This window comes from Panthera pardus, unplaced genomic scaffold, assembly GCF_024362965.1.
Source record: "Panthera pardus isolate Hobbes unplaced genomic scaffold, ASM2436296v1 HiC_scaffold_16, whole genome shotgun sequence".
Taxonomy (NCBI): domain Eukaryota; kingdom Metazoa; phylum Chordata; class Mammalia; order Carnivora; family Felidae; genus Panthera; species Panthera pardus.
In genome coordinates, this window is record NW_026526721.1 from 155243653 (window position 1) to 155259401 (window position 15749).

A 15749-nucleotide genomic window follows, 5' to 3' on the forward strand; every position below is an offset into this window, starting at 1 on the left:
AAGGAGGAAGAGGCGGCAAAGCAGAGAAAGAGGGGGCACGCGCGCGCGTGCACGCACTCAGGCCGAATTGGGGAGGGGAGTTGTGCACGGCCCCGGGAGGCCAGGGCGCACGGCGCGAGCAAGGGCCAGTAGGCGCGGCGCGGCCGAGGCCACCCGAGTCCCGCTCGGGGACTCCGAGAGAAGATGACGCGGGCCGGCGGCGTGGGCCACGCGGCTCCCGAGCTCACCGCGCCGGGCTGCTGCCGGCTCCACTGATTCCTGCGCGCCCCCGGAGGAAGCTGCGTCCCCCGCGGCTCGGGATCGGAGGGGGGACCAAGGCGAGGGCGAAATGGCCCGATGACAAAGGAAATGTGATCCCCCTTCGCTGCCAAGGTTTCAGAGAGGACGGACGTGAGGAGGAGGGGCGCGGGGCGCGCGCGGAGCTCGGATAGCATTGCACGACGGCTCGCGCGGAGCGGGCAGCGGGTACATCTAATATCTTCCTGCCGATGAATAATTCAGGCCCGGCCCCGCGGGGACCTGCGGCCCCGCGCTGCAGCGCGGCTAACCCGGAGGGGAAGGAGCGCGCGCGGGAGGCGCCAAGGCCCGGCGAGGCGGGGGCGCGAGGGCCCCGGGCCGCGTGGGGCGCGCGTGCGTGTTAAGCGCCCGGCAGCCGCGGCCGGGCCAGGCGGGGCGCGCGGGAGAACCGAGGCGCGTGGGGCGCGCGTGCGTACTACCCGCGTGCGGCCGCGGCCGGGCCCCCACTAGCTGCAGCTGCGGCGGGGCCGACCGCCCGGCAGGGGAGGCCGCGCCCGGCCGTGCGCCGGCCCCGAGCGCCGCACGCCGGGCCACCCAGGAGCCCCGGGCCGCCGCGTCATGCGGCGGGGCGGCCGGCGTCGCGCGGGGGCACACGGGCTGGCCGTCGCGCCGCTGCCGCCTTGGCTAGGGTGGGGGGCTTTCCTCTCCCGGGAAGAGACGAACTAAATCTGTTGGAGGAAAAGCCACGCACCAAACGCTCGCGGAGCCGAACGCCGCTTCACCCCGTCGGGACCCGGATTGCACAGCGGACTCCACCTTGGTGGGGGGGGGGGGGGGCCTCTCCCCGGGGCTGGCGAGAACCGCGCTTCGGCTGCTCCAGCGAGCCCTCTGACCTCCCCGCCCCCGCTCGCCCCTCGCGTGTCGGGACTTGTTCGGCGCTCCCGCTCCTGAAGGCAACGCAGCCTCGCGTCCTCCGGCAGGAATCCGTGTCACCTCCGGGCAGCGGCATTTGATGCCCGCAGCGTCGGGGCCGGCGGCGCGCGGGCGGGACGCGGCGAAGCGGGGCGCGCCGAGCCGCCCCGGGGCCGGCTCCTGGCTCGCAGGCCCGCTCGATGCGTGTTTCTGAGTGAGTCGGCGGCTCCCCCCCACCCGCCTCGGCGGTGCTCTCCTCCCCTCCTCCTCCTCCTCCTCCTCCTCTTCCTCTCCGGCCTCCTCCCGCCTCCGAGCCGGCCTGCAAATGGCTTCGTTCCCCGAGACCGACTTCCAGATCTGCCTGCTGTGCAAGGAGATGTGCGGCTCGCCGGCGCCGCTCTCCTCCGGCTCGTCCGCGTCGTCGTCGTCCTCGCAGACGTCCACGTCGTCGGGCGGCGGCGGCGGGGGCCCGGGGGCCGCGGCGCGCCGCCTGCACGTCCTGCCCTGCCTGCACGCCTTCTGCCGCCCGTGCCTCGAGGCGCACCGGCTGCCGGCGGCCGGCGGCGGCGGCGGCGGCGGCGGCGCGCCCGGGGAGCCCCTCAAGCTGCGCTGCCCCGTGTGCGACCAGAAAGTCGTGCTGGCCGAGGCGGCGGGCATGGACGCGCTGCCCTCGTCCGCCTTCCTCCTCAGCAACCTGCTCGACGCCGTGGTGGCCACGGCCGACGAGCCGCAGCCCAAGAACGGGCGCGCCGGGGCCCCGGCGGGCGCGGGCGGCCACAGCAACCACCGGCACCACGCGCACCACGCGCACCCGCGCGCGCCCGCCTCGGCCCCGCCGCCGCTCCCCGCCCGCGCCGCCGCCGCCCGCGCCGCCCCGCGCCGCGCCCGGCGCCCCGGCCGCCTCCCCGTCCGCGCTGCTGCTGCGCCGGCCGCACGGCTGCAGCTCGTGCGACGAGGGCAACGCGGCCATCGTCGCGCTGCCTGGACTGCCAGGAGCACCTGTGCGACAACTGCGTCCGCGCGCACCAGCGCGTGCGCCTCACCAAGGACCACTACATCGAGCGCGGCCCGCCGGGTCCCGCCGCCGCCGCCGCCGCCGCCGCCGCCGCTGCCGCGCAGCAGCTCGGGCTCGGGCCGCCCTTCCCCGGCGCGCCCTTCTCCATCCTGTCCGTGTTTCCGGAGCGCCTGGGCTTCTGCCAGCACCACGACGACGAGGTGAGTGCGCGGGGGGCGGCGAGTGGGGGGCGGGGGCTCGCGCCCCCCCCCAGGACCTCCGTCCCCCGGTCCCCCACGCGAAGGGAGCGGGGTGGGGGTGGGGGTCCTCTCCGGCTCCCGTGTCTTTCCCCTGACGACGCGGCGGTCGTCGGCGCCGAGGAGGTCGTTCCCCGGGAAGCGTGTGTGGCGAGGTCTGGCCTCGGCGTGCTTGCTGCGAGGGACCCCGGAAGGCGCGGAGTCCCCTCTTCTCCGTGTCTCGTTTCGTGCAGTGGCTGGTCGTGGCCGCCGTAGCCTCCGTGTGTGTGTGTGTGTGCGTGTGTGTGCGCGCGCGCGCGTGTGTATACAGTTGGCTTGCGTGTGCGAACCCCCCCCCCCCCCGCCCCCTTACCTGGATGGTCCCCGAGGTTTGAGAACACTCCCTCCTTAGGGGCTTTGATTTCCTCTTTTCTGTTTGACAACACGTGTGTGCTGTTAAGACGCGGGATGGAAGGTGTGTGTGTGACTGTGTAGACGCGGTCTCTGGTGCAGGCACAGCACAGCCCCCCCCCCCCCCCCGCCCCCCGGGTCGTGAGGCCCCTCCGTCAGCGCGTTTTCGCGTCCCTGCTTGTCGGACTCGCAGACTGGCCTTGGACTGGGGTGTGACCCGGACACGCACGGCTGTGAGTCGGCAGCGCGTGTGCCCGCGGGGACCCGGTTTGCACGTGCGCGCCTGTGAGTGGGGGGAGTCGAGGGGCCTTGCCCACGGGCCTCACCGAGCTGGCACGACAGCCCCTCGGGCCGCCCCCGCCGGCCCCCGCCCGCGATCCGTGCGGGAATTGGTTTCCCGGAGGGGGGAGGCGCCCCCACCCCCGCTGCGCCGCGGGCTGGACTTCCCTTCGAGAAAAACCGGAGCCCTCCGCCGCTCGGCGCAGAGTCCGCGGGCTGCGGGGCAGGCTTTGGGTTCGATTTCGCTCGTTTGGCCGTCGACTGAAGCTCGCTCGCTTACTTTCCGCACCGTGTGAGGCCTTCCGCTTACACCTTGGCCCGTCAGAGGAAGGGACTAAAGTCTTTGAGGAGCGGGCCCCGCCAGGAGGGTCGGTAACTTAAGCCGCCGTCCGCCCGCAAACCCGTGAGATGTGTGTGCGGTGGCGAGGGTCCTGCCTGGCAGGGGAAGCAAGCGGGAGATGGCGGAGGCTTTGGAGACCAGGAGCGCGTGTGTGCCGGGACCGAGCGGGGCCGAGGCTTGCGCAGTGTGCCGCCTCCTCCACTCCTAACCTGTTATTTGGGGACGAGGGCGGAGCTATTGCTTGATGGCCTTAAGCCGGCGTCTCCTATTGGAAAAAAGCCGAAATTCTAATCTACTGGTTGTAGGCGCCGCATTTTAAGTTTCCTTCCAGATATTAAGCTAGGGGGCATTCTTTTCCTTCATTTTTGAGCCTCGGGTAGGCACCTTAGAAGTTGGCACATTCGGGGAATGCTCTTCCACTTTTAGAAAAATGAATGATTGAGCTAAATACCGATCTTGAAGCCCAGGAATGAAAAGATGGAGTCCAATCACTTGAAGATTAGGGTCAATGGGGGGGGGGGGGGGAGTGAAGGGAGGGAAAGAACGTCTCGAATCTGCCACAGTCTCCCTCCTGGGGGTTGGGGGGCGCTGGTTGAATTCTCCCTCCCGGCAGCTGAGCTTAGACGTCAGGTTTTGTTTATGTTCCCGGTTAAAGATCTACACTCGTTTTACTCAGGCCAAGGCAGAAAGATGCTTCGTGTGGGCAGACTTGTAAAAGGTTTATACACTTTTAAAATTATACCACTGTTCAAACGGTGTGGGCGGGTGTGAGGTGTCCCCTCGCCCTGGTGGTTCTCCGGGATGCCCTGAAGATTCGCTCTGTAAGTTGTGCAACACTAGGCTCAAGTCTGGCAAAGCATTAATGGATTCCCTCGTCAAACTGCTCTTTAGAAGCAGGAAGCTTTCTCCGGTTGGGGAGTTGTGTCCCCTCCGGTTTCATTTAGAGAAGGTATCTTGGACAGGAACGCTCAGACCTTCGGTCGTGGTCGTCTCTGCGTTTAGGATGCTGGGAAGTGTGGGTTTAAAGGTGACACACCAGTGCTGTGACCGGCGGGCCAGAGTGTTAGGAGAGAAAGCACCAGGCTCGTGCAGGGGTCTGACCCTCGAGTTCTTGCCCATTGCCCTCTGTGTCAGGCCCGGTCAAACAGTCCAGGGAGCCCCCTGCCTTCCAGTGGTGCTGCCTGGCCTCGGGAAGGAGGCTGGAGCCCCGGCCTCTCCCGGCTTTAAGGTCCGGGAAGGTGCTTTGGGCGCCCGGGGACGTGGAGGGGCCAGTAGGGTCTGGCCCGCGGGGCTTTCCTTAAGCACCCTCCACTCCACCCCTCTCCCAGGGTACCCTCCTTAGGGTAGGCAAGGTTTCCAGAACTTGGCTTAAAATGTGCCTCTAAAACCTCAAAGAAGATAATTGGATTTAACAACAAGACGATAAAGGAATTGTGGCTCCTGTAACACCGTAGCTTGGTGTCCCAGTGGTGAGTTCAGAGGCCTGCAGGCGCCAGGCCCAGGCCCGGCCGAGAGGTCAGCACGGCGGGAGCCCTGGAGGCGGCGGCGCAGCGGCCGCTTCTCTCCCCGCGGGCACCGAGAAGGCGGCCTGGAGAGTCGGGGCGCGCGCATTTTGGGCACAGCGTGTAGGAGTTGGGCGCGCCCCGCGGTTGCCCTGGTCGTGGTGCTGTCGTGTGGGAGATGAGCCCTTGGCGGCTGCAGGCCACGCGGGCGGCTCAGAGCTCGGGGGGCGGGGGCGGCGGCGGCTGGGGCGCGTCGGCACCCGGTAACTGGCGGGAAGCAGCGTGGGATCCGAGCGTGTTCGTCCCCAGGAGAGGCCCTGTCACTGGCGGGGTGGGGGACGTGGCGGGGGACGCGGTTGCCATCTTGAGCCACGGGAGGCATTGCAGCTCAGCCAACCGACCAGGGCAGTGTTGTTCCCAGTTAGGCCGGGCGGGGTGGGTGTCGATCTTCCTGTCTCCCGCATGGAAGATGGGGGTGCAGGTGCTGATGCAGTTGGCCTTGGACCTAAAACAGCCAAGCGAACAACAACGACAAAAAAAACCCCGACAGCTTCCTATCAGTATAAATTCTAGAATTCCAATCCAATAGGATCCTGTATGGGGACCCCATCCATCCTAGGCTGGGGGAGCTCTTTTTCTCCCCAGGAAACGACTCTGCAGAAGTCAGCCTCATTCCACTTTGAGGAAGATGGCTGCCTCAAATAATTGGCTGAGGAATGAATTCTTGTCTTGTATCTTACATTGACTGAGTCATGGTGAACGGGGATATTACCAGTGCTGGTCCCAATATACCCTGCATTCCCGGAGCCTAAGCTCCTTCAGGCAGGCATCCCTGAAACTGTATGTGCGAGCTGTGTAAGTGATGAAATGTATATCCGGGACACTTTGTTCAGGGCAGGAGGAAAACCGCGAAAAGAAATGTGCATTCTAGTGTTTGTGCGCCCATCTTCCACCTGCTCTGCGGGATTTGGCGGATGTGTGTCTGCTTAATGCACGAATCTCCCCCATTTGCCAAACCAACCTAGCTTTCCATACATTCCTTGGAAATGATTGGAACTTGCCAGTTTGAATCCAGTTCACCAGGTAGATTCCTGAAGGTTGAGGTCTCTCGAATTAAACAAACAGAAAAATGCTTGACGAAAATAAATGGGCGAGAAATGCTCATTATTGATCTCTTAATTCCTTAGCCTTGAATGTAACCTTGGGCTTTCTAAAAAGTCACAGGACGAATGGAGCCGAGGAATGTGCCGGGCCTTCCATCAAAGTGCCTGGGGATGGATTTTAGCAACTTGGATCCCGGGGACGTGGGCCATGGCTGGTTTGGCAAGCCTGTGCTCCTGAGATGGCCTTACAGGCATAGCCTCGTCTAAAGTGTACCAGTAATCGTGGAGGCTGTGATGGCATGGGCAGTCTGGAGGTCTTCTGTGACTGACTTTTCTTCCTACGGAGCAAACGACACTGGGTTTAGGGTGACATAGGCTTGTCTCGGTCTGCAAAACTTTTCCTTCCGATGCTAGGAAATACGTATTTTGGAAGCCTGGAGATGCTTGAGGAGGAAGACAGGAGCTCTCTGCCTCCCTGCAGTTCTCAAGTGGAGGCTAGTAAACACTCTTTGCTTCAGTTGTTTCCCAGTTAATTACTAGGACATGGAATAAAGAAATGTGCAGAGTGTTGGAGGCGTAGAATTTCCCTTTTTCCACCCTGATTCTCCCTCCTGTTTTAGCTACTTCTAAATGCTATTTTTAGGGAGCTCTGTCAAATTGGAGGACGCTAAAACCAACATGGACACGCGGTGCCTCAAAGCACTCCTTAAAATGGGAACCACTCTGTCCTCGCATGTCAAGTTTTGAGCATTTTGTTTGGCTTTTTGTTTTTTTATTTTATCAACATCGTACATACAGACGCGAGGTGGCTGAAGTGCTTTTGTTGGTTGACGTACTTTGCCAGGAGAGAAAAGGATTCGTAAGTTCCTGATTGAAGCGAAATTTGACAGTTCTGATCCTCTAAAATGTCACCCTTCCCTCCCCAATTTGCCTTCCTCTGGTGCCAACTCTGCTTAGTCTTGCCATGTCCCTATCTCTGTTCCTCACGCAGGGCGGGGTTTGTTTCAGATGTATTCGTTCTTGGTGAATAAAGGACCATTTTGGTGTCCTTGTTCGTGACAGGCAAAGGTTGGGAAGTGTCCTGCCACGCAGGCCGTTTAGTGTTCCCTCCCCCCAAACACTAACAAAGAGCTAGAGGCTTGGCCCAGCCAGGGACGCGGGCGCTGCCAGCCTTCTCTCACTTGGGGAGAAGGCAAGATACTGGTGAAGAATTTCAGTTGCTGAGAGGGAGCAAGATGGCCGCCCAGCGCAGGCCCCCGTCCCCCTTCGCCTGACCTGTCACGCGCCGTGATTTGCAAGAGGAAGCTCGGTCCATCTTTCCTCTTCAGTCCGTGTGACCTCATGCTTGTTCAGTACTAAATTACTCCCTTCCCTTTGAGCTCTTGTCTATACCCACAAACTGAGCTGACTGAAACCAGATTGACTATTTTGACTGACGAGACTCCGGAAAAATCAGGAGGGATGGGGGGTTGAATGCCCGTGGCTGTTTACGTCGGAAACTGTTTGACTCAAACCTTGTTCCACTGTAATTCCTTCCTTCATATACCATCCCCAGCTTCCCTCATTTAAAAAAATTTTTTTTTAAGTTTATTTATTTTTGAGACAGAGAGAGACAGAGCATGAACGGGAGAGGGTCAGAGAGAGGGAGACACAGAATCTGAAACAGGCTCCAGGCTCTGAGCTGTCAGCACAGAGCCCGATGCGGGGCTCGAACTCACGGACCGCGAGATCATGACCCGAGCCGAAGTCGGACGCTTAACCGATTGAGCCACCCAGGCGCCCCGCTTCCCTCATTTAAAAAAAAAAAATTTTGATGTATGTTGAGAGAGCGAGCGAGTAGGGAGGGGCAGAGAGAGGGGGAGACCCAGAATCCGAAGCGGGCTCCAGGCTCTGGGCTGTCAGCCCAGAGCCTGACGCGGGACTTGAACTCAGAGCACGATATTGGGACCCGAGTGGAAGCCGGACGCTGTAACCATCTGAGCCGCCCAGGCACCCGCCCCCACTCCCCTCTACGCGTCACATAGTTTGCTTGTCGTTGGGTCTGAAGGCAGAGTGAAATGCTTGAAGACCCCAACTCCTGGGTTTCCTTTCCCATTCCAACCTGGGTGCGATTTGGGGAGATCCGTGTGTAATCTGCAGACTTCTGGCCGGTATTTTACTTTGTCCTCCGAAATGTGGAGTTTCTACTGATCTCCGTTCCTTACCAGAACGTCAGATCCTACCACATGAGTTCTTTTTTAAATAAATCTGTGTCATCCCAGTTTAATGACCAACAGGCCCCAACACTGGCAGCCAGTCGGAATTTGTTCAGAAACATTTTTTCTTCCGCACGCACGGATGCCCTAAGGAGGTGTGGTAGTCTTTGGCGATAAAGTTATTGCTCGCGGTGGTAGATTAACAAATGAAGTTCTGGGGCGCCTGGGTGGCGCAGTCGGTTAAGCGTCCGACTTCAGCCAGGTCACGATCTCGCGGTCCGTGAGTTCGAGCCCCGCGTCAGGCTCCGGGCTGATGGCTCGGAGCCTGGAGCCTGTTTCCCATTCTGTGTCTCCCTCTCTCTCTGCCCCTCCCCCGTTCATGCTCTGTCTCTCTCTGTCCCAAAAATAAATAAAAAACGTTGAAAAAAAAAATTTAAAAAAAAAAAAAAAAAAAACAAATGAAGTTCTAAGTCCTGGGCTTGGTCACGAAAAAGGGGATGGTTCTCGACTGTGACTTCTCCAGACACGCTTCTGCAGAGTAGCATACACTGTCGGCGTTAATGGAGTGTGAACGAAGCAGAGCCGTGCACACACGAGAGAGAGTAAGCGGGCCGGGGTCAGTTGTGAAGCCTGAAGGCGTTGTCTTGTGGCTCTGATACCTTGCGAAGTTTGAGGGGCCCCAAGCTGGTGAGAAACCCAGGGAACAAGACGGCCGCTGCCTCGCCTTCCCCAACCGGCGTCTGCAACTGTATCCTTCAGTTATTACTTCGGGGAAGTTAGGTTTGGCCAGCCTTTTCCTTGCGGACTGAACCATTTGCAGTTAAAAAAGTTTTTCTTGAAATGTCCGTGGGTTGGGGGAACTTCTTTCATACTCTTTGGCCAGTTAGGATAATTATGAAAACGGTGTGTATTGAAAAGTTGACATGGGGCGGCTGGGTGGCTCGGGTCGTGATCTCACGGTTCTGTGACTTCTAGCCCCACGTCGGGCTCAATGCTGTCAGCACAGAGTCCGCTTCAGATCCTCTGTCCCCCTCTCTCTGCCCTTCTCCCACTCATTCATCATCATCTCTCTCAACATAAAATAAAATTTAAAAAAATAAAAAAAAAATGGACACACCTAGGGGGCGCTTGGCTGACTCAGGAGCACGTGACTTCAGGATTGTGAGCTTGAGCCCCACGTTGGGTGTGGAGATTACTTTCAAATCCTTATTTTTTAAAACTCCATTTAGGTAATCTCTGTACCTAACGTGGGACTCAATTCATTGCACGAAGATCAAGAGCCTCAAAAGTAGAAGGAAAACTCTCCGCGCTCAGATTTTGCGGCTCAGGATGCTTCTGACGCCTGCTTCACAGGTGTAGACAGGTGGCAACAGCAGTCCGCATTCAGACCCTCCACACGCTTGGGTCTGGGCCCTCTGCCTCTTTGGGAGATACTTGTCTCTTAGGATCATCTGTGGCCTGCAGCCACGAGAACGTGTGGACAAGTGTGGAGCAGAAACATGGACGTCTTAGTCGTAGGTCCCCACGGGGTGGGGGGGGGGCCTTTCGGGCCGGGATGGTGCGGCTGTTCCCTCCACTGTTACGAAACTGCAGGCTGCGGGGGGCGCCTGGGGGGCTCGGTCGGTTAAGCGGCTGACTTCCGCTCAGGTCACGATCTCGCGTGATCTCGCGTGAGTTCGAGCCCCGCGTCGGGCTCTGGGCTGACGGCTCAGAGCCTGGAGCCTGCTTCGGATTCTGTGTCTCCCCCTCTCTCTCTGTCCCTCCCTCACTGGCACTCTGTCTCTCTCCCTCTCTCTCTGAAAAATAAATAAACATTAAAAAAAATTTAAAAAAAAAAAAAAAAAAAAAAAAAAAAAGAAACTGCAGGCCGTGGGAGGTGCTGTCCCGGTGCCTTCTGGGGCCAAGAAGTCCAAAGTCTGACGCTGTTAACCCAGAAGCAGACAGTCACGTCCTTTCTCCCTCGGTTTCCCCCGTTGTCGGAGTCCCGCCGGGACCCAGGTGCCGTTTGCTCAGTCCCCGCTTCCCTCCTCGCCCCAAAAGTCGCGGGGGGGGGGGGGGCACCCGGAGTTTGGTGTGAGGCCGGAGACAACAGCGACTCAGCCGGAAAGCTGGCATCCCACGCGGGCCGTGGCCTGTGGTGGCTGCAGCCGGCTGGTTCCGTTGAAACCTTCCTTGAAAGTCCGGGGCGGCCCTGTGCTGGTGAGAAGCAGAATGGGCTCCAGGGTAGCTGCTGTCCTGCGGGGAGTGTTCTGTCCACCAGCCGCTGACTCCCGCCAGCAGGCGGCCCCCGCCCGGCCGGCCTCCGGCTCTCCCACTGGTGTTGCGCCCATCAGGAGACACTGCTGGCGTTGCTCCCACACCCGGACGGGCCGTCGCACTCGGTGTCATCGCACAGCTTAAATAGAAGTGAAATGCGCGCAGAGAACTTCCGTGATTTGGGAAGGTAGGAGGCCCTGGAGAAGCAGCAAAATAGCCCCCAGTCCCCTTCCTCACGGGGTTGATGGCAGCTAGTTTGGCAATGAGGGATGCCCGGCCTTCCCCCGGGGCCTTGCCTTGGTTCTGGCCCCAAAGTGGGGCTGCTCCTGGTACACGGACAGGGCACCCGTGGATGGCTCCTGGGTGTCTCCCCAGTGTGACCCAGACGACTCAGCCCATCGCGGTGATTGATTGATTGATTGATTGATCGATTGGCTTTTTAGCCCGTCGCGGTTATAATCTTGACCGAGGGGGGAGGCTCAGTACAGGCTGTGGGAAGGATCTCCCCCTTTCCCGGAGCCTCCTCCCTGTCCTCAGCCTTCAAGATGTCCTTCCGCCCCCCCCCACCTCCCTTTGTCTGCAGTTCACGCCGAATCTGTGCAGAGTTTGTGCCCGAGTTTGTGCCCGGTCACCTTTGAGTGAAGGAAGGCAAAGGAAGGAACGCCTCGCTTCTAGGCTGGAGATTTTCTGGTTTTGTTTTTCGGTATTTGTTTTTGTTCACTGACATCATTCACATATTGCAGAATTCACCTTTTGTTGGTGTACATTTCTTTCCCATTTTGATGATGATGTAGCGTGTAAACGTTAGGAAGAAAAAAAAGATTACGTAGTGTGTGAAAACTACCACAGTCAACATACAGAATGGTTTCATCACTTCCAGAATGCCTCCTCCCTCCAGCCTCAGACGCCACAGGCCCGTGGTTTTGTCTCTCTCGTCAGAAAACAGAGTGACGCGGCGTCGAAGACTTTCTCCGGCACGGCGTTTGCACTTGGCACAGTGCGGACTGTGCACGTGCTGCGGTTCCCCGGGTTCCTCCCTCTTTATGGCTGAGCACTTTTCCCCTGTAGGGTAGCAGGCACACTGCATGCTGTCCAGCCGAGGGGCTCTCGGTTTCCTGTTTTCGGACATTTCCTGCCTGGAACACGTGCGGCGCTACCTTGACTGGTGGAGGTCCATCTGGCCCTGGTCTCCCGTTGTTGTTGTTTTGGGTTAAAATTTTTCGTAATATTTATTTATTCTTAAGAGACAGAGCATGAGTGGGGGAGGGGCAGAAAGAGACCGGGAGACCCAGAATCCAAAGCAGGTTCCAGGCTCTGAGCTGTCGGCACGGAGCCCGACGTGGGCTCGAACCCACCAGCTGTGAGATGGGGACCTGAGCCCAGCCGACTGAGCCACCCACCCAGTGCCCCTTCTGATCCAGCCGGTTTGTCGGTGACCTTGGGTGCCTTCGGGCCTCAGTTTCCCCATTGCTCTACAGGGCTGGTGACTTGGGGCCTGACCTCTTTGATTCTCTTTGAGAATCAAATGAAGTATCTTCTGGTGAAAAATTAGAGTGTGGCTTGAACATACAAGGTGAAGACGTTTGGAAGCGTAAATACAGCGGGCACAACGTTCCGTGAGTTTCAGGAGGACAGCATAGCAATTGGACGCGTGTGCGTCCTCGTGCTCCTCGAAAGTGTAGCTCCCGTCTGGCACCACGGGACACGGCCACGTACCACGGGCTGAGCTCTGGTGCTGTGCCCTCCCTCCCCGTGAAGGCCTTCATCCCACAACTGGAAGCCGGTACTCCCGTCCCCCCTGGTTTTTATTTCCTGTGGTTTTCGTTGGCTTTATCAGAGCTTTCGGGGATTCAGAGGAATACTCTAAAAGGAACATTTATTTTGCCAATGTAATTGGAATGTTTTAAGAAGCCACATGGGAGCAAATAAGAAAATCCTAGCTCTAGTCGGCTATGAACCAACTTCAGTATCCGGAGCTTTGAGGGAATCTTGGGGCGATTCCCCATGTCGTATGGAAGCTGTAAGGTTTAGGAATCCCCACTTTCAAACTGAAGGTTAGTTAGGGGGAAAAAGGGTTTTTTGTGTTAGGGTTTATTCTTGTTGGTAACTGGAAACCAATCCTGAAGGGACAACAATATCTGTCTTAACAAGAGATGGTGCTTAATTCTAGACCACGTTTGGGACTTGCCACGACGGCTACTGATTTGTGACGGTTCGTCCCTAAGTGTTACAGCGCGATAAATACACGGGGCCGCTTCTGTGCTTTACTGTTGGTTGTTTGCTAACTAAGGCAATTGTACGTTAACATTGCGAATTATATATGTCAGTGTTGGAAACCTACAAATACGTGGGAGGAAAGGCGGTACGAATATTTGGGCACGTCAGCCTGAACGTTCCGCTTCAGGTTTGAAGTTTGAAAGCAGGATTCCTCTCAAGGAAGGGTGGCGTTCATATTTGCTGTTTCTAGCCTTCCTGTCGGTGCCGAACCCACTGTCGACTGTGTAAGGTCTGCTGCAAAACCAAGCAGAAAATTTGAATTTAGTGACAGTCTGCCCAGTTCATCGGGCCTGTTGGTTCCAGCCCCATGGAGTTTGTTTTCAAGGGTGTGTGTGTGTGTTTGTGTGTGTGTGTGTGTGAGACAGGATGCAAAACCAGTTCTCCCCCCCCCCCAAAAGTATGAAAAGCAACAAATAAATAAGTGGGAATAAACTTAAGAAACCATGTGCAAAGATCCAATTATGAAGATGGGGGGGCGGATGTTCGACCCTGGTTTGGGAAGAGATTGGGTTTCAGGCTCTTGGGTCCCCACTGGGGGCCTGTGACAGTTTTCTCCTGTGCCTCACGGTGGAGAGGAGAGGGGTGTTGTGTGTGGGGTCCCAGAATGTCTGAGGTAAAGCCCTGGGGGGGGGGCAGCAGATTAAGAAAACAAAAGTGTACAAAGCCAGCCTGTAGGTCCCTGTCCTGCCCGCCAGGCCCTTCTCAGTTCAGTTCCAGGCAGTGCTGGAAGGGTCCTCACTGCGTGAGCTCCTCCCCAGCTCCTGGTGCTGGCGGCAGACCGGTTTGCCCCCAGTGAACGAAAACCAGGAACCGAGTGAACGCGTGCGTATTAATAAAAACCGCGGAACATTTGCAGACCCTTGATGGGTTACAAGGGAAGAGGGGAGATAACAGGTTTTTTAAAATTTGTTTTTTTTTTTAAACAACATTGACTTCTTTAAAATTTAAAAACCAGTGTGTTTTAAATGCTTTATGTGTTTTTGAGAGAGCAGGAGCGGGGGAGGGGCGGGGGGGACGGAAGATCCGAAGTGTGGGCTCTGGGCTGACAGCAGGGAGCCTGACTCCAGGGCTCCAACTCACAAACCCGTGAGATCGTGACCTGAGACGAAGCCGGACGCTTAACCCACGGGGGTAAGGCACTGGGTTTCAGGCACCCCTGAAAAACAAAATTTGTTGTTGTTGTTGTTGTTGTTGTTTTAACTTCACAGCACTTGTCACTTGAGGCTGTAATTTTTCCGAATATGGATATGCCTGTGAGACTGTATGTGACCTTTTCATTCCTTCCTCCTTTACCATCCACAGCTTGTAGTTGCTGGATGAATGGAAAATTGAGATTTGAAGTTTTCCTCGGGGCTACCTTGTATTCTGTTCCCAGGAACAGTCTGGACTGGTCAACTCTAATTCTGATATAACTGTAGAAGAACATAAATACCTTTGTGATTTATGTGTAAAAATTGTTTTAGGTGTGTGCCCACTCCTACTTCTTAAGTGTATGACCTGGATTTCTGTGCATTTTCTTCCAAACTTTTGAACACACACACACACACACACACACACGCCTATAGGAATGTAGTCTTAAAAACTTGTGCACGTTTTCCTGTACTGACTAGCGGTCATCAGTGCTCTGAACTTGGTGTTCATGGTGTGGAACTTATGTAGCTGTCCTCTTACTTGGATTTTTCTCTACATTTGGCCATTGCATTCAACGGGAACATCCTCCAGTCCCTGTGGCTTCTAAAGGGAAGACCCCCTCCGCCCCCTGCCTAGGAATTGCTCCCACCGCGAGAGGTGTATTTGAAATGTTAATATGCTCCTGAGATCCTGCCTCCCACCAGTCCCACTTCCTTCCCACCCCACCGTCCAAGGCCATCAATCTAACGGGAGAGAAATGGCCCCTCCTCGTGTACTTTGCATTTCCGCGATTACCGAGAGGCGAGCGGCTTTTCATATGCTTATTGGCCATTTGTGTTTCCTCTTTGGATTGCCTTGGGTCCGGGGCCTATCTCTCCTGGGTTTCAAGAAAATCAATTTGTTGGCATTTTGGATAAATACTGAGTATTAGCTGTATGCAGAGGATTTCTCCGAGTCCCTGAGTCCCTGTTTATTTAGCTCGGTAGACATTTTACATTTTTGTGTGGTTGGGGATAGTCTTTTACTTTACATTTGGTGTCTCTAATCTCACTCTAGGACGCATTCTTGGTGTATCCTATGAGGTGGGATCTACACCCATGAGCTTCATATCCTGTTAGCAAATGGTCTTATGTCCCATTTCTTTTGCGAACCTCACATTTGTGGAAAACCTTTCTGAGAGTAGCTGTTGGCTAAGTGTGAAGAGGGTATCCGAAGGCCGTTGCCCTGTGAAAGCCAACTGGCTCGCAGTTCGTATTGGTTGAGTGGTGGTGCTTTGGGCTCCTATACGGTGATCTCTTCAAGATGTCTTTAATGGACTCTGTTGTTCCTCCTAAGTGGCTAAAAAAAAATATAACTTGTTAATTCCACCCCTCAGATGTCCCTGCTGCTTAACACTTTGGATTGTATCACTGGTTGCATCATGCCTGTGCAGCATTATCTTTAGGACTCTATCATTTAGTTAACAGAATCACACAAATGATGCAGGTGTTTTGAGGTGTCATTTATTTGTATACTGTAGCTATGGTTCCACATCCTGCTTTGGTTTTTATGTCTAATGGTAAACCCGACATGTCCTTGTAGAACAAACACAGTACAAGTCATTTACTCCTCTTCACTGAGGTACAGTTTAGGCACAAACGCATTCATTGTCAGCACACGTTTTGATGAGTCTTGACAGATTTATGTACCCCACCACCACCACCATTAAGATAGAACATTTCTACCGTCCCAGAAAGTTCCCCTGCTGCAGTAGCTTTCAGTGCTAATCTTTGGAGAATTTGGCCTGCTACTTTGGTCATGGATGTTGATGATTTACCGAAACTAGAGGAAGGCATAGGACTTTGGATGTGAACGAATCTCCAAGGATGGAAGGTTG

The 15749-nt window shown here is 56.6% G+C and overlaps 1 protein-coding gene across 1 annotated transcript in view; it reads left to right on the forward strand.

Moving 5' to 3' along the window:
- The first annotated feature begins 899 nt into the window (after nt 1-899).
- TRIM71 (tripartite motif containing 71) overlaps nt 900-15749 on the forward strand; it is a 67355-nt gene continuing 52505 nt past the window's right edge. Inside the window, 3 exon segments of the mRNA XM_053904078.1 lie at nt 900-1987; nt 1989-2117; nt 2119-2364. Coding sequence (XP_053760053.1) covers nt 1475-1987; nt 1989-2117; nt 2119-2364 — 888 coding nt within the window. The 5' untranslated portion in view covers nt 900-1474.